This window comes from Canariomyces notabilis, assembly GCF_033297395.1.
Source record: "Canariomyces notabilis strain CBS 508.74 unplaced genomic scaffold N656scaffold_20, whole genome shotgun sequence".
In the NCBI taxonomy this organism is placed as follows: Eukaryota; Fungi; Ascomycota; class Sordariomycetes; order Sordariales; family Chaetomiaceae; genus Canariomyces; species Canariomyces notabilis.
In genome coordinates, this window is record NW_027041842.1 from 77,509 (window position 1) to 101,642 (window position 24,134).

The window sequence follows — 24,134 nt, forward strand, 5'->3', positions numbered from 1 at the left end:
TTCTATGGCAGAGTCTGTTCTGTAGCTTCAAAGGTGATCTACTCCTCTACTCACGCCGCGGTTCCAAGCGAAAAACTCGGCTTAGCCGGCCGCTTGTCATGTGGCCTATACAATATCAAGGGAAAACACCCATTGCCCAAACAGAAAAGGTGGCTGTCAGTCTAGTCTGAATCAGGATAAATGATCCTCCCTCCCTCAGATTCTGGTATAAGTTCAACCCCTAAGTCGGGTTAGCAAACGAGTCAGTCGTTACAGTACATCAAAACATCAACACCCAGTCAGAGGAGTAAAGACAGGGGACGGTCCGCAAGGCTTACCGTAAACCGGATGTCCACCGAACGTCCCTATGGGCTTCTCATCCCTCTTTTGAGGGGTTGTCGTCGTAAATCTCACAATGCATCTACAACCCGGCACCGTTAGCATGAAGCAAGGGACGCAAACTAAAAGTCTAGGCAGGTTTTCGAAGCAAGAAGAGAAACTCACGATCGATAAACCGGTCTTGTCGCCACGCCCTGCCAGGTATACTGGGCATAGCCCGGCTCCCTTCCGCCTGTCATGCACCAGGCGTTTTGCCCACTGATACGGTAGCGCGCCTGACCCATGGTGTGTACCGCGCAGAGGACGTCGCTGATGCTTGTGATTGCCGTTCCATCCGCTAGGTTGCCGGTTACTGTGCTGCACGGCAGGGGAGGTAGGTTAGCCAGGCGGTTCACTGTCCTACTGAAAGTTTGAAAGATGAGGTTGTAGTCGGTAGGTAAAAATGCCACTTACTCGCTGACTCCCGGGAATTCGAGGGTGCCTGCATCATCCGCTTCTGCGAGGTAGACGGTGTAGTTCCGGCGGTGGAACCAGCCAATTTTTTGGTTTGCCTCCCAGGTCTGTTGTGTTCATGTCAGCTTGGTCCCCTGTCCCTTCATCCCTTGCGCTTGCGACAGGAGTGGGTGAGTGACGAGACTCACTGCTTTGGTAAAGCCCGCTGGCCTGGGCAAGACGTCTTTGTACTCGGCTGTACGTTGCATGTTATTGCTGGCCTGATCCAACGGGTCAGGCCACCCCGCCCTCGCCCAACCGGGATCGGTCCAACTTTTCCACTCGGCACGAGCTGAATCCGGATCTGGGTTGATCTCCCTCCGACTCTGCCTATTGTTGAAGTAGCGGATGTTGGTCTCGAGATTCCTGAGCAGGCCATTGCAGTTCCCCTGCAAACTCTGCTGCCATGTCGGGACGCACACTGTCTTGGTGCCAAAGATGCTCTCCATGTCGCCATTGTCATCGTCGTAGTTGTCCCCCCCCTCTTCGCTCGAGGCAAACGGGAATTCGTCGCAACTCGTCAGGCCTGTGGCCGGCCTCTGACCTGAGCTGCCCGGGCCCCACAGGATTTGCTCACGGTTGTCGTTGTCAGCGGCGCACTTGCTCCTCCTGTCGCGGCCGCGGCACGCTTGCCTGCGACGCCGGTTTTGAGCTCTCTCGTCAGCGTCAAATGTAAGCGTACAGCCGGACCCATGGCACAATGCACTGGTCCGGCTGTAGGATCCGCGCTGAGTATTAACCACTCTGTAACTTTGCATGAGGCGATCCAGGGTCTTGCAGATACCCTCCATCGTGTTGGACACACCCGTGCCGCCTTCGCTCTGGGGCACAACGAACGTCCAGTCCATGAACGCCGACTGGCAGTTGTAGTAGAGGCGCGGGAAGACAGCGCAGTCGTCTGTGGACGGAGCGCGCTGGCTCAAAGCCAAGCTCCTGCTGCTGGGGCTACCCCCAAAAGATCCGATTTCCCGAGGCCCCAGAGTGGTGGCGCTGATGCTGCGTTCCTCAACCTCAAGGTCGCCTGTCTGGTCAAGACCAGAGCCACCGCACATGGCTGGCGCTTGGTTACAAACGAACCTCTGGTTCCCTAGGTGGAACTCCATGTCCGATTTGGTGTCATCCTGATGCTCATTCGCCTCTTGGCGCGTGTGGAGTGTCCCATTCTCGGAGCTAGAAGTGACATTGCCGTGGGCCGTGAAGCTTGTAATTCCACTCCTAAAGGTATCAATGTGCGCGTACAGGTCTGGCGGCGGCCACTTGGGCTCGGGCGGAGTGCTGAAGACAGCGCCGGGTAGGGGTGAGTCGGACAGGAGCCAGCTGCTTCGTCGAGAGAGACCCCTCCTCACCTCGGGTGAGAGTACCCCCGACCTAATGGGCTGGGGCGGCCCGAAGAGCCTGATCCTCTGCCAGTCAACTGGGAAGTAGGTCCGACTCCGCCATTCCCCGTAAAACCTGATCTGCGCGAGGGCGGCCAGGCCAATGCGGTACAAGAAGGCAATCTCATAGTCATATTCCCAGTTATACCTGTTGTTGACGGTTCCAGCTGAAGCGCGCGCGTTGAAGTTGAGGGTCGTGTTCGCAAAGGCGGAGATGTGGGCGTCGACCAACGTGCCATCGAACGGCCCTACTCTTCCTCCAACTTGGATACCCATGTTGAGTTCCGGCGACACGTGGATATTGAAGTCCACTCTGGCCTGCACATTGGCTTCAAACGTCGGCTCCAGTCCCTCCTCGTCAACTTGGTTGTCTTCAAGGGCCGCCTCTGCCCTATTGAGCGTGTCGTCATTGTTGGGCAAGTACATTTCGATGGGCTGGAACGTGTAAGTGACGCCGGCACGCATAGAGCCCGAGACAGTCACACTTCCTGTCAGCTGGCCCCAGATGTCGAGTGAGGGACCCACGGCAGCGATACCCTTGATAGCGAGCCCAGGGTAGGTGAGTGTGCTGATGAGCTTCCTCGGTTCCGTCTGGTAGCCTAGCTGTGCATCTCCAGCGATGGTGATGCCGGCCATGACTCTGGGCTGCGTGCGGGCAAAGGCATACATGTCGTTCACGCGAGGCGGCACAACCGTCCCTGAGAAGTAATACGAGTATCGGGCGTCCATATGCAGCTGCAGGTCGGTCGTGACGTCCAACCCCGCGGTAAAGGTGACGCCAGCGTCGCTGCGGCAAAAGATGCGCCCACTGAAGAGGGTGAAGAACTTGGCGAACGCCATGGGCAAGACGCCAGTTTGCTCGCTTTCGAGCGTGTTGAGCTTGTTGAGCCACTCCCGGAAGGGGCCAAACCAGCGCTTGTCCTTTGTGCGGACAACCATGTCGGCTGTCCTTGCGGTTGTCTCCCTCTTGAAGTTGTTGGTTTTCCTCTTGGCGAGATCAATACGCGACTTCCACTCGCTGAACGAGACCCCATGTTCCAAGTCACGTTTCTTCCTTGAAGATGCGGTGCTATTTGTCATGGTGCCGTTGGTGACCTCGTCCCAGTAGCCCTCAAGGTTTGTAAAATCAATGCGCATCTTTACGGGCTCCTCCTCCTGTCTCTCGATGAGGTGGAAGTTGTAGTCGAACTTGACCACGTAGATGCCTTGCATGACACATGGAGTCAGCCAACCCCCGCACCGTCATCGCCTTGAGTTGCGAGCAGTCTACTTACCATTTCGATTTCCCGAAAGCTCCCTTTTCCTCCTCACCCATCCCGGAAGGTCCTCGCTAGCCAAATCTCTTTCGGGCTCCATCGACACAATTCTCGCCCATGGCCCCTGCCCGACATGATGGGGCAACTTAATGATGGTGTCTTTGGTGCCTTTGTAGAAAACACGGCGGCATTGGGGTGAGTCTGCAGGGTAGTTGCAGTAAACCCGAATAGTCTCCTCAGAATGTTCCCAGACCTGTTCGAGCACAGTTCTGTTGGTGGTAAGCAGCGATCTGGGCCTAACCGAGACTGGCTCGCTACTTTGCACAACAGTGAAAGTCTCAGGGAAAGCATTGTGTATCGAACCAGGCGGTCCGTCCATCATGACGAAGCCATACGGGTCAGCCCCTGGGTTCTCGTCAAGATTGTCGGGCGTGATGTCGTGGTTATTATTGCCAAAGTCGTTGGCCCATTGCCAGGTCACATCTTGGTCGTCTGGATTGTCTGATGCGTCGCTCCACAGGTAACTCGGCACAACCGGCCACTCCCTGGTGTAGATGGAGGGGGGCTCACAGCAGAGGTGGAACTCAGGCAGTACGCCAGGATAGTTGGCAAAGTTAGCACACGACCTGCCTTCTCCAATGAGAGGGTCTGTCCAACGAGTGTACGGCTCGGGCAAGAGCGCAGTTGTCTCGACGAGCTCATCTGCTGGGCAGTCCAGCTTGGAGCACACGCCTACACCGTATGATGGAGAATTGGGATCCATAGTTTCGCCTCCGAAGCGCGAAGGGTCGTCAGACCATTTGCAGTTTCTGACGTTCGCTGCACAGCCATGGGGGAGTTAATATTAGTGAGGTGGACTTAAATTCGAGTCTCTTGAGGGGTTGTGACCTGTGTGTGTCTTGGCATAACATACCTTGTTCTGGACAGCAATACCACCTATTCTGTGTCGCCTTGGCTGCGACTCCGTTCGGGTCAGTCCAGTCGATTATAGGGCATTTGTCTGAATGACCGTGTTAGCACGCTCAGGCGACCACACACTGTTCTCGCTGGCAGAAACCCACCTCCGTTGTCTTGATCCAGCCTTGTAGCCATCCCGACCTCCCCGGAACCACATGGATCAGGCTGTGTGATCCCTGCGCTTTGGCAGCCCGTCCAGTAGCACCCCCTTTGCAGGATCTCAGCCTTGTCGCAGCAGAGCTACAGTGCCGGCCGAAATGAAATCAGCAAATGTATCAACTTGGGGTCCGCTAGAGCACTGGAGGTTATTACCCACACTTCTGTGTCCGGAGAAGCAGTTCCCGCGGCCCTCATCATCCAGGAAGGTATCCCTGGTGAGTTCGTATTGCTACGGCAATGTCAGTAACTCTATTAATTCCAAACCAGCTAGAAGAGCTCGGATTATCTACTCACGGTTTCGCCGCAGCCAGGGTTACAGCCAAATTCGCTCTGTTCCGGCGCCCCCCGCCACTCGCAGTTTCGTGGAAGGGCTGTCGAGGGACAACAAACGTGGTGCCACTGGCCTTCTGGACACGAAACCAAGGGGAGTGCCGGGCTTATCTGATTCGGGTAGTGGCCGGTGGCAACAGACATGTAGCCGGTCTGGCATCGGCCAGTGCCGCTGTCACTGCTCCCGTCAGTGCATGACATGGTGACATAGCAATTCTGGCCCGTATATGCAGCCAGATCATCGACAAGCCGTCTCCGCTCGTCAGGGTTGAGCTGATCCTCGACAAAGCCGTGCACCATGGCATCCTCACCGACTAGCGCTGTCAAGGCTTGGTAATCCTGCGTGTCAAGGTCAAGAGACCAGACGGCAAAGCCCCTGAGACATCGAGACATGAGGAAGTTGGACTTGTCGGCAAACGACTCGGCGTCCTCGTACGAAACCCACTGGCTCAAGGACGCCACGAGATACTTGGAAGCCGATTCCTCGTCGTAAAAGGTTTCGGTGCCCAGTTGCGGAACCAAGTCCATGACCTCTGCAGCGGGTAGAACCAGTTAGCACACCGCTCTCGGAGAATTGAACTAGAATAGACTCGCCTGGGTAAGACAGAAAGCCCGGCTCGTTGGTGCAATCACCCTCAAACCCGGGTCCACCAAACTGGCATCCGGGATTCGTGCATGCCGTTTCGTTCAGCGTGTATGTCGTGCCGTGGAAGCCGAGCCCCAGGACGATCATGTTTGGTTCAATGCCGTTGCGCTCGAACAGATCAAGTGTCTGCGAAATATGTGTGGTGTTGGCGTGCGGCCTTATGTATCCGTTTCCGGCTATGTCCTGGTCCCACAGGTCGTACCTGTCGTATGCCTGGAGGTTGAACCAGTCAACCTGCCGAGCGAGGTTCTGGAGCGAGAAACCTTTGAGGTTGGGGTAGTCATAGGGCACCGATACGGTGACCTGCCAGCCGCCGTCCTCCGCGTCGAAGGCGTCGCGGATATTGGCGACAAAGACGACAAAATTGTCATAGTCCGCATCTGGGCTGCCTCGATTGATATTGGCCGGATACCTCCAATCTGTAGGTGCGAAAGCAGTTCAGTCTCCGGCATTAACAGCACGATTACAGAATGTCTTACCGATATCGACTCCATTCAGCGAATATTTGTGCATATAGTTCACTAGCGAGTTGATGTAAGTCTGCTGGTTTGGTACCGAGGAGACCACATTCGCCCATCTCTCTATAGTTTCCGGGTTGTCAGAGTACGGATTATTGAATTCCCAGCCGCCCAAGACAACATTGACGCGCAGTCCGTTGTAGCGTCTTCTCAGTCTCGTTATACGCGCCATTATCTGGCCGTTTTGGTCCGTGATCTCGCCATTCTCATTGACGGTCTCGTAGGCGACGTTGATATGTGTCAGGACTCCGGCGGCCAGGTTCTCTGGCTGCATGGCGTTGCACTGTCGGCTTGCCGCGGACGCGTCATAGTATCCAATCCGTACGCCGAGGTTGGCCGTGGCATTGCCGTTTGGATTCACCTCGCATGTTCTCGGTCTGTGTCCGGTGTGAGGCTTGATGCACATCTCGCCCTCATAGTGTCAATGACGCTTACTGGACTGAGCAGCCGCCCTCATTTTGGCAGCTAGAGCAGTAATCCGGACCCAACCCGCAGAACCCTTGTTGGCTAATGGCATTGTCCTCGTCAGTCGGTTTCGATTCCGCCAATATCACGGTCAGCTTTGGCTCACCTGCAACAACCACCGGCCCTGCATTCTACCCGCCCTTCAGGGGCGCCGTTTCCACATTCAGGCACAGAAGCACAACCTGACTGGCACCTGCTTGTTCCGAAATCAGGCTATCAGTTACCTTGCTCTAGATCTTGGAGATTGAGCCATTGGCTCACGGAGACTCACCCATCGCCGCAGAAGTCCGGCCCGAAGCCGCACCGACCTAAGCCACGACAACAGATTCGTTAGTAGTGCTAGAGGAGGGCGTGGTGGCGGAGGGAAACTTGCCTTCTCTGCTGCAGCATCCCGAAGAGCATGGATTCAGGGCGTTACATATCCCGCCTTGCTGGGCAGCCGAAAAAAGGGGGAAGCATAATGTGAGGACGAGAACTGCGAATTCTGGTAACATCATGGCAGCATGGAGGTTTGCATCCTCAAGACGCCTGGTGACAATGCCCACAGCGCATCACTGGGCATCTATCACTTGCTCTATTTGAGCTACCCAGGCTGACGCAGGAATCCAGGCAACGACAACGGCTCTCCTAAGCTCCGAGGGCGCGCGGACTGCCGGAATCTGTTGATGGAAGAGCCTGTCCTCCGCATCCCGAGCTTCAGGTATCCGGTACATCGCGTCCTAAGTACAATCGACAACGAGGACAGCGAATGAGCGAGGTTGGTGTTGGGTTGCTGACCAGCGATGGGACCATCCTTCCCTTTCTGGCTGGTATAACACGCCTTCTATGATGACTGGCTTTCTTCCCTGACCTAGGATGAACCCTGAGCTGGCTGCATCTCGTAAGGACACGCTGACCGCCGTGATCAGATCAGTCATCCCAAGGGCCTTGGAAAACTGTCATCGTAGGCACACCGGTGACCGGCGTTCAGGAGAAGGTGGAAAGTCCTGGGCGGTGAGCCGTGGGAGGGTAGTATCGGTAGGCTTATGGTCGGCTTACCGGGCGGCCGAGGATGCCCCTCCTAGACCCCTAGGTGGTTTCAGAAGCATATGCCGATCCGTCCCTTGCCCTGACCAGCCTTACGGTTCACTGCATGAGAAACCGGTGCCGAACACCGCACACCCCGCTGTCGCACAACCATCTCATGTCAGACTCTTGTGAGCTTACCCCAACTCCGTTACTCAGCGCGGAATGAGCTCATTCAGCTGCAGTGATCCGCCTTTTGGGGTAGCGGGGTCGGGGAAAGGGAGTCATACGCGTAGAAAATCTATCCTAAGCTTGAAGCCGGTGAGATAGTGCAACGGATAGCCGAAGGGGTTCGGAGAATGTTGCAATTGCAGTCAGGACGATAGCCGTAGTTGTGATTCGGAGCAGGCTGCCACTTGGATACCTGTAAGCGCAAACCAAGATGGCGGCTGGCGACCCGGGTCTACTTTCAAGATAGAGGAGTCCTGCGCGTCTGCGTGCCCGAGAATATCCCAACTTTCAGCCCGAAGTCAAACAGCTACAGTAGCAATTGGACCATGAGATTCTCCGTGGTGACCGTCGTCATCGCCGCCCTCGCGCGGGGTGGCGTCTGCCTTAGATTCTTCAACTCGACAGGCCAGCTGCCGGCGAATATGACAGACGAGTGCAAGGAAGCCCTCACCGGCGACATTGCTTGCACCCCGCGGCTCATCATGCCGCAAGAGGTGGCGGCGAGGTTGCCGTCCAACACGACTGAGCTGGACATGTACTGCAACGACACGTGCACCGAATCCATCAAGGTAAGGACAACAAGCAGCTTGCCTAACTCGGGGGCCAAAGACTTACACGAGAATGCCGAACCTTGTAGCAATGGACAGCCGCTGTGCACGACTGCTGCGGCAACGAGCGCTTCGACTTCGGCTCCAGCGCGATTCTCGGCCGCCAACCGTTCCAGCAGTCGGCAAGCGATATGGCCGACGCTCTGGCATGGGCACAGGGAACCGCTTGCCTGAGAGAAGAAAAGAGCGGAAACTTTTGTGCGCCAAAGTTGACCAACGGCACCTTCGAAGAGTGCGGAGATTGCACCCTCAAGTATCTGGCGGCCATGATGAGCTCGTGGTACGGGATTGGCAGAGCACCTAGCGAGACGACCTTCAGCGCGTTGCTGGACAAATGCTGCGTGGATCCGGGCAAATACCCACACAGCAACTGGACCATGCCAGATCTACCTCGGTGAGTTCCCCTCTCTGAGCCATCCTCCGCGAGCCCCTGTAGTGTGTCTTCTACCCCGGACTGATGCGGGATATACAGTCCAACTGGAATGCGGAACATCACCTGTTATGGTGGGTGCTTCCATAAGGTCGTCGAAGGCGACACGTGCGAGTCGATCGCATACGGATACAACGTATCGTACGACCGGTTTCTGTACCAAAACGGCTTCGATTGGCAGTGCCGTGGACTCCAAGTCGGCAGAGAAGTCTGCGTTGGGAGCCCGTGTTCTCTCTACAAGGCAAGCGCGGCATCAGAGTACCTAAGTTCATGTGTGAGCGCGGCTAAACGTGCGTATAGGTCCAGGAAAATGACACGTGCGACTCCATCGCCAGAGATAAGCAGTTCACACTCACTGAACTCTTGGCCTGGAATCCGACCATCCATCGCACGTGCGACAACCTCTCCGACATGAAAGGTCGCACCATCTGCCTCAGCCCTCCAGGGTCAGAGTCCTACGACGTCAACATCACGGTGTCGTGGGGTCAGCCATGGACGACGCCTTCCTGGGGGTCATGGATGCCGGCACCGACTTTGGGAGATCCGAACGGTACAGCGACAACACGAGCATTAGAGCTCCGTGACAAACTGCCGACGGCCACGTTCGTGTACAACGCCACGGCAGAGAAGCGCCTGGCTGAGCTGTTTGCGAGGCATTGCCCTGTCAGTCAAGACGACTTCGAAAGGGGTTTTGATTGGTATTACCTGAGCCGCAAGTGCTACGAGCTGTTGAGGCCGTACTGCAATCCGACGCTTGACGGGCCGGCGCCAACGGGGACACCCAGTGTTCCGGATGAGTGCCTGCCCGCTGTCGTGATGGGATGGCGATCGAGTGGCAACTGACCGGTATGGATACCTAGCATCTTTGGGTGATGAATGGAAGAGGAAGCAGGATGCTGTGACTTGGTCGTTGCGGGTTGCGCTTTGTGTTACAAGCCACAGCTAGGATCTCCGTAGTTCATTCGCCGTTTCGAGTCCCCTTCAGAATAGTAGCCGCGCACCTTTCTCTGATTTCTCGGCAAACGTCTCGAGAATCTCATCCAGCGACACCATGGCTCGCCATGCGCCGGTGAAGTCGAGCATGCCTTCGGGTCTGATCTTGTTGTTCCAGAGGCATTCGCCATGGCAATCCAGCCAGATGACCTTCACAAGCCCCTTCTCCAATGCCTCCCTGTCCACGATGTAGAGCCTCTCCACCACCTTCATAGAAAGCCTCTCCATCTCGCCCTCGGCCCCCTCAATCTCCTGCTCGCGCTCCTCATGGAGCTCTTCGTTTGCGAAGCGGACCACGTCGCACAGCTCTGGCAGACGCAATAGCACGCGAGCCCAATCGCCGTCAAAGCTGTAGATATTCGAGTCATCAAGAGCACCGGCCCGGTCAATCACGTTCCCTCCGACTCCGACGACATGGGCAGCCATCGATGCGTACGCAGAGTCAAACTCGGGTGCGTAGCACGTGCGCACCCACAGTGGGTCAGGGGACGTCTGGGAGGCCCGACGCACGCTCACGCTGCGCTCAAGGAGTGTCTGATGGGGAATGAAGAGGCGGGCAGCGAGCCCAGAATCGACTTTATATCGTGCATTCTTGCGCTTGAGAGATTCTTGGTGATATGGCTGGTGATAGAAACAGAACGAGAGAGGGAGGATCAGATATTAGTTGGTTTCCGAGTGGCTGGAGAGCGGGGAATGCTGTGGCTGCGTACATGGCGCTGTCGCGGCGTCAGGGCCAAGTAGGCATGAACGGCAGACTCCCATTGCTTCGCGTCATCAGCTGGGTCGGCGGTATGATCCCACCGCTCCTGCTTTCAGTCAGTCCTGACAACGACAAAAGTGGTTTACTCATGCCTCCGAGTCGGTCGTCTATTCGAGTGCCTTACCATCAGAAACACGTCAAAAGCCAGGCAGCCATACTCGGCGTCTGCAACGGGCGCTGCTCCGGCCATTTTGCTCAGGCTTTTTCTTCTCTTCGGAAGAGTCACAGAATGGCTCGGTTGCGGGCGTTGGAGAAGCCAATTATCGGATCATTGGAAATAGGTAGGAAGAGTTCAAATGGAGACGTGAATCTCCAAGAGTCCAATGCACCTTCCAAGACCCCTAAATTTATTACCCCTAACCCTAAGCAGGCCCTTCGGGTTTTGAGTGGCAGGCACGCGCGTCACGTTCCGTTGACCAACGGCGAGCTAGGTAGGGAAGCAAGGCCGGCGCCTCTCGTCCCGAATTACCTGGAAGGCTGGTTCGATGCATCTTCCTGAGTCCTCCTCAAACTCATCAATGCCAGCATGGTTTGCAATGCTGAGGTACATTATGCGGGCGAGATAGCAACGACAGCGAAAGGTTAAGTACCTAATTAAAAGCGACACAGAGTCACGGACCAGCAGATGGCAAGCCAAAAGCATTCAAGGGAAGACTATTAACCTAAAACAGGGAGCCTCAGGAGGTCCATTCAGGGCGAGGCCGCAAAGGATACCCAGCATTGCACGAGTGCCACAATCCAAGGAATTTTCCTCCAGCAAAGAAACCTTCAAATCAACTGACAACCAGTCATTCTACGACTCTCCAGGAATGGAACACAACAGTACCACCCATGCCAGCCACCAATACCTAAGGTATCTACCTAGCAGCGAGAGGCCACTACTTTACTGGCCCGAATCAGTAATGGGACTCACCATCCCAACCACCGCCTTCCGATCCCCCGTCGCCCACCCACGCCGCCACCAGTCACACCCGCGGTTTGAGTACTAATAGGCGGCCAGATGTCCCCCGTGCGCGTGACGGTGAGCATGCCCGTGCTTCCGTGGCCGCCGCCGCCGCCGCCGTGGCCACCACCACATCCGGGCTTGGCGCAGCCCCCGTAGCTACTAGTAGTAGTAGTGTTACTGGTGGGTGCTGCCGGGGTTTTGGTGCACCTGGAGCAGTGGCGCGGGGACGATGTCGACGAGGAGCACATGGTCAACGTGTCCGTCACGGTCGCAATCTCGGTCACGAGCTCGGCCGTGGTCGTGGTCGTGGTCTCCGTCTTGGTTTCCGTGACGGTGCATGTGGTCGTCTCGGTCGTGGCTCGGGTGACGGTCTGGGTGGTTGCCTGGGTGATGGTCTGGGTGATTGCTTGGGTAATGGTCTGGCCGACCGTCTGCCAAGACGTGACCGTCACCGTCGCGGGCGGCTGCTGGGCCGGGCATGACGAGGTTGGCGGTTTCGACGTTCCGCAGCCCGACGTCTTGAGTGTGATGGGCGTGCACTTGAGCTGCCCGAAATTGGGCGACACATAAATGTTCCACTCGGTGTCGGTGGCTGGGCAGGCGAAGAACTTGGGGCTGCCGTTGTATAGCAAGGTGTTGTCCGGGCTGATGGAGAAGCCCTTTGCCGGTGCTTTGCCCTGATCGCATTGAATCTGAGTGGTTGGCGGTTCTGTCCTGTTGTTAATCAAGGGTTCGGTGGCAATTTTAAACAACTAACACGAGCAGAGAAGAACGAACCGGTCACAATGCAGCCAAACCCTCTCTCGTCAGTGATCCCACCATCAGGGCCGATGCAGAAGGTTGAAGTCGGGTAGGTCCCGTTGAGGCGGATCTGGCCATCCTCGAGCTGGCCAGCGGGACACGCAAAGGGATCTTCGGACGACAGAGTGAATTTGCAGCAGCCAGAGTCGCCGCCGCCGTCATGGTTCCCCGTGGCAGAGCACAGGGGAATCGCTGCGAGAGCAGTGGCGAGTTGCGAGACGAACGTCGACGGCTTCATGACTGCCAATGCGAAGACAGAGTATAGAGAAAGGGCACTCCGGTGGGTATCTCGGGGGGTGATGGCGGGGGAACGCTTCTGCCCTTTCTACTGCCACTCCTTCCGGTCTCTTGAGGTTGGAGGCCTGCTGGTCACTCCAGCACCCAGCTATACCTCTCTACCCCCCGAAGGACCTCGATATGCCTGCATAGTCGCGACTCCCAACCTCCCTCTTTCACCACACACGCGACATGGCGCGGAAAACTCGGCCCAGGCTCGTGATCACTCGGGCTCGGACTCGTCATCTCAGACCGTCTTGATGCTCTCATCCTGCATGTCATCATGGCTGCCTTGCTTCCATTCCTCCGTCCGAGGTCGGATAATAGCGGTATGATTCGTCCTCCCAGTCTTAGGATGTTCAATATCGAGTTTGGGTCGGGCTATGGTGAACGGTGAGACGGTCTGGCGCGGGATGTGTCGCCGGTATCAGGTACATCGCAACTTTCCATGTCCGCGGCGACGGTGCGTCATTGGTCAATTCTCGGATGCAAATCAGGTGTGCTGCTGCTGACGTGAAGTTTGCTGAGGTGATGCCCTGCATCGCGGGTGATTTCCTGCTTAGAAGTAGGGGTATATCACACACTCGTATGATTTATAACATTGGAGCTGGCGCCAAGAGACCCGAGTTCCTGGAGACCGGGGACGGCATCACGGTCGCAGGTAATACTCTGTGTAACCCTACTGACGTCTTGCGGTGTACAGCAGCGGATGGAGCTATGGCCGTCAGATTTGGAGAAGTTTGGGGTAGCTTGGGGTAGCTTCATATGCCTTCGTCTCTGGGAAGAAATGGTGGTGAAAAACGGATACCCCTTGATGACCCTTTCAAGCTCACTCTTGTCCATCTCTCTCGTGGTTTTCTCCTCTAAGTCCTCTTGCTACTATGAGTGTTAGCAATCCTCTTTGATTCTACATGGAGCGAACCTCAAGATCCATCACTAAACCAACGACGATGGCTGACCAGGAGGTCCTCCGTGCCATACTCGAGATGCTTCATCGTCTTGAGGCGATACTCGAGGAGAGAAGCAACTCTGCGTTGAGCGACACCGCCCAGTCATCTCCCAGGACCAGCGGAAGCCTGACAACGCGAGAAGTCGACGACGACAACAGCATCACGTCCCCCCGATTTGGCAGCCCATGTTCTTGTGTTGGCACCAGCATCGATGTCAGGGCCCCAATCATGGCGAGCGGCGGCCACGACTATCGCCGTCGCCTGCTCCATGACAATGGGTATCATCTGTCGGCTCCCGAGATCGTGGAGCGACGGCAGCAGCAGTCCGCGCTCGCCTATCTAGCCACAATGGCAAAGCTGCGCAACCGGTTTGCGCTCGATAGCGCTTCTGACCTCGGCCAGGATCAGGAGGTCACGACCAACCCTGTCAACGAGCCATGGGACACGGCCAATAAAATCCAGAGCCCGGCAGCAGCAGATGGTACTGAGGACGACTCGGACTGGCGCTCGGTGTCGGTGTATCCATCACGGCCGCTGTCTCGACTTGATTTTGGGACACCGCCACCAGTACCTCAACTCCCAGACTTGGACCCGCAACGGCAAGATGTCATCCAAGTTTCTGCTGTGAGATACGAGAACACACAGTTCTCGCCGGCCTCTACATCCTCCGACGACGCCAGCAGCGCGCCGCGGACCTCCCAATCGGGAAGCTTGCACTCCTCCGGCACGGGCCAGAGCAGTATTGGTGGCGAATCATCGTTCGGCACCATGAGCAAGAGCGCGTCCTACGCCGTGTTCACAAAGATCAGGGGCTCGCTCAAAAGATCCATCTCCCTGCGCACAAAGAGCAAGGGGAGCCTGAGTGGGCGGGAGGAGGGCGGGAGTGAGATGCCCACGGCCACAAGGGCCATCACGCCGGAAGAGGCAATCGTCACGGTTGAGAACAATGGCATGGGGGCAGAGAATGCATTCCCAACTCAGACGGGACTTGGCAAACCGTGGCGGTCCACCGTCTCACGGTTGGCCAAGAAGGGGTCCTGGTATTGCGTCGCTCCTTTTTCCTTGTCTGTGTCTTGGGTCGGCCGCGCCATGGTGAGCCAGCAGATGAAGATGCTTGATGCTGCCGCGTAGGATCCAATGGCTTGAATTTTCACTAAGGCTTAAATACACGCTCCCTTTTGATCAGTCTTTCTATCTGTTGGGCTTTGGCATTTTTACTGCTTGAAGGGACCTCTTCACCCATTCCCATCAGAAAACAGTGTCAGGGGATGTGTATCGAACCTGGGTGTGCAAGTGCAGTACTAGTACCTTCGCTGAATCGCTCAGGGGAAGGTGCCCAGTATAGCAGTTTGCTCAGCTGGCTCGCATTAACCTCCTGGTCAGTACAAGGGCGACTGGAATAGTAGTACCAGAATAACCAGACAGTATCGTAGGGGTAGAACAGCCTTCAATTTCAGAAAGCCTGAGCAGGTCAACCTTCCAGAAATTATCACACGGGAAGCACCCTTTTCTGCTTCCATGTACATGTAGATCTGAGCCAAGCACTCTGACAACAACCTGAGGTACTGAGTTGCAGAGAAAAGCAGATTGCCACTCCTGGATCATGAGGCATGTACAGGCTGTTACCGAGTGCAGGCAAAATTCTGTATGCGGAAATCGTCCTCTCTACTACAGAGTTCGAGGACAGGTACTTGGGCAGATAGGTACACAAAAGGAGATGCGTGTGCCAAAGCCGGCTCGGCAGGTACGGCCGGCTTTGTGCTGTGTAGACTTATAATGGCAAGACCGAGTACCGCAAGCGGAAATCGCTGGTTTCCCATCCAGTATAGTAATTCCTTTGAGATCAGCTCGAACAGAAAAGGGTGCTGTCTCCTGTCTTTTACAGTCTGATTGTGGCCGGCACCTCTTCTAAAAGTTCTAATCCAGACATCGAGTCACGATTGTTCAACGCCATTACAATTCCGGACGCTATCTCTGATTCGGACGATGATCTATTCGCAGATAAATTCTATGCTGCGACAACAAGCAAGGTGACAAGATACATGCACTTCAACGCCGAAGAGTACCGAAAACTCCAAGCGAAAGTTGAATCACTGCGAAAGGATCTGCGGCATGTCGAGTCCGAAATCAGCAAGCTTGATGGCACCGACAACAGCGATGCATGGTCACGGATCCCCTCGTTGCTCCGTCTACAATTGGAGGCCACTGCAAAGGCGAGCCGGGTGGCCGAGCGGGCATTTGCTGACTCGACGGGTCATGCATACAGCTACAGGTTTGAGGTGTCTGACGAGGATATCAAGGCAAAATTCAAGGAGCTTCGAGAGGATCCGAAGCCTAGGGAGCATTGGGCCTCACATAGTTGTAGGCGAGAATGATGATGATGAAGCCTCGGTTGCTGCGAGGAAGGCTGCCGCGGAGAATATCGAGAATCCGTGTTGGAAGGGGCTCCAAGACTTGATATTCAGCCCCGGTTCTACATATTGGGCTGGCCAGTCTGGTTCTTCCATGTGGGAAGCGTTTGAAACTATGATAGGTTTGTACCTCTGCACCTTATCCAGAAACAACTGAACCCCGTCTAATAACTAACCGTGATGCCATCATACAAAGGGGACGCTCACAAAACCTGGCCCAACCTTCTGCCCGAGCTTCACCATCTTCGAGCTCGAATGGCGACTCTCCTTGACCGACTGAACGGCAGCCCAAACCCGGAGCGGGATGCCTTGATGGTTGCCACGATATTCGGACCCGTCATCACCAGGCCAGATAGCCCAATTCCGGATAATAGGTGGTGGGGCGAGTATCTCGAGGAGGCTCTCAAGATCCTCCATCTAGCAGCCGACCTGGATCTGATGTTTCGACGTTCCCTCTCAGATTGGAGCATCTCTCCGAGCCAGAAGGAATTAAAAATGATGGCCTTGGGGCGGGCAAACTTGGTTGAGTACGGTCTCGACAGGCGCGGCGACCAGGATGGCGAAAACTATGATGCGCTGGTCTCGGTCGTGCCCTCTTATATATATCACGAATGACATAGATGTGTAAGGGCCCTAAGGGGTGGACTGGCTGCAGACTGAGAGTTATACCTTGATCAGCAGTACCTAATGTACAACACCAGGTGACCTATGTAGTACTCAGCTTACCCCCCTATAAGAACCTTTTGCTCTTATTTAGCTCTTATTTGAAGATAGTAGGCACCAGAATGCCAGGAACAAAGTTATCCCAACGCACAGCAACGGTCATGCAAAGGTGGTCGATCGGATGCGGGGGAACGGACAAAAGGGGGACGCTATCGTCAGACAATCGTCACGCCACCACGAAACGGTACCAAACTAATGGCAAGGCATTAAGTACGAAATGCCATCATTCGCTCCTTGCAGGTCAAAAGAATAAGCACACAAGTAAATTTTATCCTTTGATCTAGTCAAGGGGGCCCTCATTCTCCGTATCCCCTATACCCATCAGCCATCAAGCATCGAGGTACATCACAATGGGTGGCTCCCCTCCATTACACGCTCTGGGATTCGCCACAAAGTCAACGGGGATGAGGAATTCGGCGCCCATTATTAGCATTCTGCGCGCATTACGTACTGAAGTCTCACCTCGTTGGCATGGAGTGACAGCAACAGCGTCGAGGCAATCACAATGGCGACCTACACCTCCCGTCTCATGTCGTCAGCCCGTAATCCTACCTGTAATCCAGCAACGTCTCTTCACCGTATCACCCTCTCCCCTTGCCACCAGCCCCGATGAAAAGAAAGCCCCGCCACCCAGATGGCACCCGCCAGCCGAGCAAAGCCTCAACGAGCGCCCCGTGCTGGTCGTCGGCGCGGGCAACATCGGGCGGCGCGTAGCCCTCGTCTGGGCGTCCAACTCGCGGCCCGTAACCATCTACGACATCTCGCCCGACGCTTTGCGCTCCGCAACCGAGTACATCACCGACCACCTGGGCGCCTACTGCGCCGAGCGGGGCACGCACCCAGGCCACGTGAGCACGACAACCGACCTGCGCACGGCGACCACCTCATCGGGAAGGACGGAAAAGAACGCCGAAGGCAAGTTCTCAGCCGAGGAACTAACCAAAGCCCCCTGGCACGCCATCGAGTGCCTGCCGGAATCTTTGCCCTTAAAAACCTCGGTGCTTGCACTCCTGGAGCGCTCGCTGCCCTCGGACTGCGTGCTCGCGTCCAACAGCAGCAGCTTAACGACGGCGGAAATGGCGGCCGAGGGCCCGCTTGCGCATCCGGAGCGGTTGCTGAATACGCACTACTTCATCCCGCCGCGCAACCGCATGGTGGAGCTCATGTCGAGCGGCGAGACGGCGGGGGCGATCTTCCCGTTTCTGGCATCACAGATGCGTCGCGTGGGGTTCACGCCCGTGACGGTGCCGAGGGATGTGCAGTCGAGAGGGTTTGTGTTTAACCGGATCTGGGCTGCGTGTAAAAGGGAGACGCTCGCGGTGCTGGCGGAGGGGGTGGCCAAGCCTGCGGATGTGGACGCACTGTTTCGGGATTTTTTTCATGCCGAGAAGGGGCCGTGTGAGAGGATGGATGAGGTGGGGTTGGATACGGTTGCGCAGGTTGAGCAGCATAATTTGGAGAGGAAGCCGGGGTTGGGGAGTGAGTCGGTGTTGGCGTGGTTGAGGGAGAATTATGTGGCCAAGGGGAAGTTGGGTGAGAAGAGTGGTGATGGGCTGTTCACGGGTGAGGAGAGAGACGCGTTGAGGGAGAAGCATCATAGGGAGAGGTATAAGGATGTTGAGGAGACGTCGGGTGCTTGACCAGCAGCTGTTTGACTTTGGGCGGTTTCAAGGTGGGCGTTGGCGGAGAATTCTTGTTTGCACCGCTTCTTTCCGAGCCCATCTGGAAGAGAATGCACAACCATGGCGACTGAACTTGGAGGCGTGAAACCTGGGCTGCGTGTAACGTTACTGATTGAGGAAGAGAAGCTCAAAACCGGAGTTCAGAACTTCAAATGGGCGCGCCTTTCCTTCGTTGCCGGGCTCTCGTATCGTTGTTGCCAAGAGGTGTGGTTGTTGACGACAGGGCGCTCTGTCCCCTGTAGGCCTGACGAATGCCAAGATTACCCCACAAATTCACACAACGCCAGTGATACCTTAGCAGCCTGCCTTCATCGAGGAAGCCAGAGCCAGGTGTGAGGTACATGACACACGGGAAGGTTCATGATGTAAAAGTACGGGCTAACTTGACGCAGGGTAGCTCCAATGAACTTAAACCGATATGGGTGCCCTTAAGGCACGGTAATTTCTGGCTTTTATGTTCTCCCCTCTTCTTGCTTCACAATTCGGTAGCTCTTTTATTTAGTCCACCAGTCAACAGCACTATCAACCCTCAGCACAGCAACCCCAGACACATAAAGAACAACGACTAGTAGTAGTACCGGTTGACCATGGCTCCCCCGTTTCCCACGCCAAAGTTCATCACCGGCGGCTGCGTCTGCAACGCGCTGCGCTACCGAGTCGACTTTCCCCCCGACCACGACTTCGAAACCGCCGTATGCTAGCTACCCCTGACTCCCCCTTTTCCACATCCTATCTAACCCCCTTCTGCCTCTCACAGTGCAGCACATGCCAATGCACGCAATGCCGCAAGCAAACCGGCTCGCTCTTCTTTATGCACCAAACAGTCACCCCCTTCAGCGCCTTCCAGTGGACGAGCCCGTCCACGGCCACGCTCAAGCGGTTTGAAGCCAGTCCCGAGGCTGAGCGTGTCTTTTGTGGCAACTGTGGATCCTTCATCTACTGGAAGGGCAAAGACGGCAGGGACCGCGTGTCGTTTACCATTGGCACCGTCGACCCGCTCTACCTGTTTGGCGAGGGCGCCGACGGGAAGGAAGTCCCCAAGGAGGGCTTCGGGCTGGCCCTGGCGAATGGCGGTGGGGAGCATGGGTGGTGCAGGAATGAGATTAAGGGGGTCACGGATGGGGAGCAGTTGGGGTTTATGGCGAGAGGGAAGAGGACTGAGGAGTAACATGGAGTGTTCGTGACGATGAAGGGCCAGCACTACAGTCTGAGTTGTCCAGAGGGCAGTGTAAAGTGAAGAGATGTGCTTGCCACAATAAAAATGATCATGAGATAAGTCTTGTCGCCAGGTCTTGGGGCTTCCGGCGTGCCCGAGACCGCTCGAATTGAAATGATCTCTATCACTCCTGGAGATGTTACGCTTCAAGTCTCAACCTTTTAAATTATTCACCATAGAAGCACAGCCTGAGACTTACAGCCATCTAAGTGTAGAGGGAATATGCTAACACCCAACCAGGACATAGTCATCGCCGACAGGTGCCTATGACCTTCTCGGTTGGTCACTTGAGAGTTGAGGATACATCTATCTATCTATGATTCCCGTCTGCGGCGAAACTCTCGCTCAAAACAGTCATTCTCATTGTCAACCAGGATATCTTCAAAATCATTTCCATATACCAATTAAGCTGCAGCACAAGAGCGCGAGTGGTTACCAAGTCAAGTTCACCACGTCCCGACTGTTTCTTCCTCTAACTCGATGCCAACATCTCAGCAACACATCGACCCAGGATTCTGTATGTTGACATCCATGACATCAATCATCATCGCTGGATGACCGCCGCCGATGTCCGGCCTGAGATGGACTCCGCGAGTCTCTATCTGGCGAGTCCCCATCGGGTTGACGAACATAGTAGTTCTCAGGGGTGTTGCTTTCTTCGCACTCCTTGGCAGCGTTGTACTTCTTGAAAGCAACCTGCACCAACAGGCCGACCTCTTTTCTGTTTCGCCCAATGACGCCGACGGCGAGCAAGGCTTCGGTTTGTTCGATCCTGTTCAGTTTGAAACCCACGTCAGTGCCCAACAAGTAACTACTAGCACTCTTATCCTTTGAGCCTCTAGATGACGATCGGATACTGGGATTGGCATACCAGTCTTGAAGTTTGCGATACTCTGCCTGGTCATGGTACAGCCGGTCTGGCAGGCCCTGACCCTTGATCAAGGCCAGCACGCCGGCAACAACAGTGTTGATGGCACCGAGGAGTGTGATGGCGATCACATGGTCGCCTGCACTCGGCCCCCTATCCAAGCACAGTATCAGCTCAAGAACATACTACCTAGAAGAAGACACACGAGGATTAAACAAGACTCGGAACACACAAAGCCGTCAGTGAAGCCCCAATAATAATCTGCGCAAAATGGCACACATAAATCAGAAACCCAATAAGCCGGTACATCAACTTCTTGCGCCTCTGCGCCCTCAGCGCAGCCGCGTAGATGCCCACGGCCTTTTTTCGTCCCTCCTCCAAGGACTCCGGGTCTGTCGATCCAGCTAGGGTACTGTTGATACCCACCGCGCGACGGAAGATGACCAGATTCTCGTCGTTCAGCCGCCGAATTGGCAGCCCGGCTGGGAGGCCCCACACCGGGTCCGGGTCCGTTTCCGCAGGCTTGGGAACTTGAACCGCCCCGTTCGGAATCGGATCTGAAACTGGGCGAGCTTTCAGGTTCATGTTGGGCGCCCCGGGTGCTATTATGATGTTGGTGTCTTCTTTGGCGAAGGATACCTGGTCTCGAGGTTCAGACTCTGCCGGCGGCGGCGGCGGGATCTCGACTACTTGGATTTGGGGTTGTGGTGTTGATGGGGTGGGGTGGGAATGGGAACTAGCATCGACGGGGGTTGATGTTCCCATTGTGTCATGTCGCAACTGAGAGGTGAGATAGACAAACTGATGATACCAAATACTAGTTGGCCGTGCAGGAAGCGGTGTATCTCGTCCTTGCGGCTTAACCACCAGCTAGCACTGGCACTAGTACTATGTTGGCATAATGTTGCTGGATCCGAGTACCTTACCCTCTTGTATCCCAATCGGGCTGAACATGGACGAAAACAATCCTTCGAGCGCCGCGGGGTTGCAAGGGGCAACTTATACTCCTCCTAGATCCTAATAGTTGAACTTGGTGTCTGTATTGTGCCACGGGTGCACAGCTCAGGATCACGACCCTGGACCAAACAGGGGTCAGGGGCAACCCTTCCACCTTCACTCTGTCAACTCAACCTCCGTCCTACTTCATGTTATCTTCACGCTGTGAAACCCTCATGTCCTACTCACCGTCCAGTCAGATTGCCTGAGGGCCGTTCCTTTGCGTGTCTTCTTCAGATCCAGTCAATAAACCACTGCAGTCTGCAGCAAAAAGGAGCTTTGCGGGGGCCAAACGGCCCCCAAAATCGGCATTTCGCCCCCATCCGAGTGAGCCGGCGCAAGGCTTTGTACCAGCAAAGTTGTCTCTTGATCAACTCCAGTCCTCGAACTCGGCTTTAAGTTGTGAGAAAAGTCTGGCTAGTACTGCTGTGAGTACCTATGATACAAACATTAACTCCAAGGTGGTTTACACAGTCAAACTCAACGCAGGTACTTGTGCCCTGCGGGAAGGGTTCCACTGTAAGAACTTGAAGGGATCTGGCAAAATCGTAGATGTTATCAAGATCTTGGACCTGTCTGATATCACCCAACTTGTGATATCTGAGCCGCTGCGAGTCCATGGTGTGACTGTGTGTATGGACTCACCCCCAAGCGGAACGCCATCGATCATCATGTGCCTCTGCGGTTTGGAAGGTCCCGTCAAGGGTCAGCGGATCGCGTAAATCAAGGCAAACAAACAGAATCACAATGATGAAAGGAAGTGCCATAACAAATCACAGGAAATACCAGCATCATGTACCACCATGGGGAACCCACTGTGCAGCTTGACACCACCTGTATACAGGCTTACACCACGCGAGCAGACCCCATACCCAACACCCGCCCACCTCACATTCGCAAAGGCAGAGCTCAAACCTTCATCCCATTCTCCTCCACCTTCCTCCCCTTCTCATCATACACAATAACACTAAAAGCCTCATAATCATTATCATCCACCAACCTCTCCCCGTCCTCAGTATCCGCCGGCAGGCGCATGTGCAGGCCCATGCCGGGCTTCGGCCACAGCGGCGCGAGCGGGTCAAACTCGTCATCATCCTCACCTCCACCGATTCTATCCTGACTCCCCTCCTTGCCTTTCAGCCCGCCGCTAGCAACTCCATTCCCATTCCCGTTCCCATTCCCAGACCGCCCCCCCTTGCCCGCCGCAGCCTGCCTGCTACCATTCGTCGTAGCAGCAGCAGCAGCGACCTTGCGTACAAAGTTGATCTGGCCCGTGGGATGTGCCTCGGCGCGGGGGAACAGCCCTTCAGTCGTCGTCCCAGCAAAGAGCGAGCGCGGCGTGGTGCCCGGCACGCCATCGGAGGATGATGAAGATGAAGAAGAAGCCGGGAAGATGGGCAAGTCCGGGTGCAGCTCCAAGCACGCCATCAGCAGCCCAACCAACTCCTGCTGCGGCAGCGTCGACAGGTAGGCCCGCTTCTGCTGGACGGTTCTGGATGCCCAGCTCTCTCTGCCCGCAGTCTTACCTCCTCCACCACCACCACCACCACCGACTGACGAAGCCGAACCCACCACCTGCGACGTCACGGTTTCAACCCTCTGCCTCTTAAACCCCGAACCCGAACCCTGCCGTTCCCTCTTCAAGTTCTTCGCCGACAAACACCCCGCACAAAACCACCCTTTAGTCTGATCCCGCACCGTATCGCTCTCAATCCACGGATCATGACACAGCTGATGCCAACCATCATTGCACCCGTCACAAAACACAATCTGGTTGCTCGCAGGGCTGTGCATGCGCGTGCACTTTTTGCAGAGCGCTTGCTCCGCCGTGCGCTTATTACCGGCCCCCTTTCTCCTGCTGCCACCGTAAGCGTCCATGGCGGCCGGGTTGTACGCCGCGGGCTTCAGGACCTGTCGGCCGGACTTGGTCACGGCTAGCAGAAGCGCCGTGCTCGAGGACGGTGTGGTGGTGATGGCTGGGTTTTCGTTTGCGTCAGTCGGCGAAGACAGGCCCGAGGTGCTGCTCATGTCGCTGTCCTCTTCGTCGTCGTCGTCGTCGTCGTCGTCGTCGTCGTCGTCCGAGGCGTGCCCTTTGGTTCGTTTGCGCTTCCCGCCCGCGCTTCGGGGCGCGATGGATTGCTTTAGTTTCTTGGTAGGTTTGGTCTCTGAGGATGCAGAGACCTTGGAAGCGGCGGGTTTGGCAGGTGCGTGCTTTGGCAAGCCGGTCAGTCCGGCAGTGACCTTCCGAATGGCGCTCATGCCAGCCGTGGCGCTTCCTGGTTTTGGAGCCGTCGGTTTCGGTGCTGTCGGTGCTGGTACGGTAGATGATGTGGACCGGACCGGGGCCGTACTGGGCATCTGGATGGTCATCTGCGTGGACATGTTCATGCCCATGACCAGTCGCCGCTTGACATCTTCGTAGGTCGCCGAGGGGATGCTCGCGGTGACGGCGGGCGAGCTTGAGGCCTGAGAGAGGGCGGCACTGAGACTGCTGGGCTCCCCTTTCATCCTCTTGAGAATCATCTGGGTGGCTGCGGTGAACTGCGGAATGTATAAGGGGCGAGTTGGCGCGAACGAAACCGATGGAGAATGTGCTGTCCCCGGAACAGGGCCTGCCGGCGTAGCTGGGCTCGGTGTAGGCCTAGCCTCGACCTTATCGACGGCATCTTTTCTGGGTTCTTCACTTGCCATGACTTGGCTAAGCGGTAGAGTCGAAACTTG

General features: G+C 55.9%; 8 protein-coding genes across 8 annotated transcripts; 3 read left to right on the forward strand and 5 right to left on the reverse strand.

Moving 5' to 3' along the window:
- Positions 1–161: 161 nt before the first annotated feature.
- Positions 162–6,458, reverse strand: N656DRAFT_770275 (glycoside hydrolase family 18 protein; the record flags this gene model as incomplete). The annotated part of the gene is made up of 12 exons (XM_064813762.1): positions 162–220; positions 318–400; positions 484–675; positions 772–878; positions 960–3,391; positions 3,461–4,261; positions 4,356–4,442; positions 4,504–4,639; positions 4,716–4,787; positions 4,853–5,421; positions 5,522–5,953; positions 6,014–6,458. 12 exons carry the CDS (start codon positions 6,456–6,458, stop codon positions 162–164), a joined length of 5,415 nt encoding a protein of 1,804 aa, XP_064667791.1.
- Positions 6,459–8,079: 1,621 nt separating this feature from the next.
- N656DRAFT_847008 (carbohydrate-binding module family 50 protein) lies at positions 8,080–9,634 on the forward strand (the record flags this gene model as incomplete). Its single annotated transcript, XM_064819253.1, has 4 exons — positions 8,080–8,322; positions 8,391–8,755; positions 8,834–8,999; positions 9,092–9,634. The coding sequence occupies 4 exons, from the start codon at positions 8,080–8,082 to the stop codon at positions 9,632–9,634; spliced, it is 1,317 nt and encodes a 438-aa protein (XP_064667792.1).
- Positions 9,635–9,772: 138 nt separating this feature from the next.
- On the reverse strand, positions 9,773–10,734 carry N656DRAFT_800126 (uncharacterized protein; the record flags this gene model as incomplete). Its single annotated transcript, XM_064817969.1, has 3 exons — positions 9,773–10,405; positions 10,495–10,590; positions 10,669–10,734. 3 exons carry the CDS (start codon positions 10,732–10,734, stop codon positions 9,773–9,775), a joined length of 795 nt encoding a protein of 264 aa, XP_064667793.1.
- A 586-nt stretch (positions 10,735–11,320) lies between these two features.
- Positions 11,321–13,003, reverse strand: N656DRAFT_284834 (uncharacterized protein). The gene is made up of 2 exons (XM_064809118.1): positions 12,268–13,003; positions 11,321–12,199 (listed from the first exon to the last, which is right to left on the reverse strand). The coding sequence occupies exons 1-2, from the start codon at positions 12,527–12,529 to the stop codon at positions 11,454–11,456; spliced, it is 1,008 nt and encodes a 335-aa protein (XP_064667794.1). The 5' UTR covers positions 12,530–13,003; the 3' UTR covers positions 11,321–11,453.
- A 656-nt stretch (positions 13,004–13,659) lies between these two features.
- Positions 13,660–18,291, forward strand: N656DRAFT_714278 (NAD(P)-binding protein; the record flags this gene model as incomplete). Its single annotated transcript, XM_064811954.1, has 2 exons — positions 13,660–13,704; positions 17,269–18,291. Coding segments are annotated over 2 exons (1,068 nt in total), but the record flags the coding sequence as incomplete, so codon positions are not given.
- A 306-nt stretch (positions 18,292–18,597) lies between these two features.
- On the forward strand, positions 18,598–19,653 carry N656DRAFT_781861 (uncharacterized protein). The gene is made up of 2 exons (XM_064815658.1): positions 18,598–19,025; positions 19,091–19,653. Exons 1-2 carry the CDS (start codon positions 18,921–18,923, stop codon positions 19,499–19,501), a joined length of 516 nt encoding a protein of 171 aa, XP_064667796.1. The 5' UTR covers positions 18,598–18,920; the 3' UTR covers positions 19,502–19,653.
- A 433-nt stretch (positions 19,654–20,086) lies between these two features.
- N656DRAFT_714092 (uncharacterized protein) lies at positions 20,087–21,002 on the reverse strand (the record flags this gene model as incomplete). The annotated part of the gene is made up of 3 exons (XM_064811941.1): positions 20,087–20,321; positions 20,421–20,570; positions 20,650–21,002. The coding sequence occupies 3 exons, from the start codon at positions 21,000–21,002 to the stop codon at positions 20,087–20,089; spliced, it is 738 nt and encodes a 245-aa protein (XP_064667797.1).
- Positions 21,003–22,322: 1,320 nt separating this feature from the next.
- Positions 22,323–24,104, reverse strand: N656DRAFT_714337 (uncharacterized protein; the record flags this gene model as incomplete). Its single annotated transcript, XM_064811961.1, has 3 exons — positions 22,323–22,546; positions 22,634–22,934; positions 22,989–24,104. 3 exons carry the CDS (start codon positions 24,102–24,104, stop codon positions 22,323–22,325), a joined length of 1,641 nt encoding a protein of 546 aa, XP_064667798.1.
- Positions 24,105–24,134: the final 30 nt, after the last annotated feature.

Coding starts and splice junctions, on each gene's coding strand:
- N656DRAFT_781861 (XM_064815658.1), top strand. CDS start 18,921: ATGGCTCCCCCGTTTCCCACGCCAAAGTTCATCACCGGCGGCTGCGTC. Junction 19,026..19,090: donor ACCACGACTTCGAAACCGCC/GTATGCTAGCTA, acceptor TGCCTCTCACAG/TGCAGCACATGCCAATGCAC.
- N656DRAFT_284834 (XM_064809118.1), bottom strand. CDS start 12,529: ATGAAGCCGTCGACGTTCGTCTCGCAACTCGCCACTGCTCTCGCAGCG. Junction 12,200..12,267: donor GTTTGGCTGCATTGTGACCG/GTTCGTTCTTCT, acceptor ACAACAGGACAG/AACCGCCAACCACTCAGATT.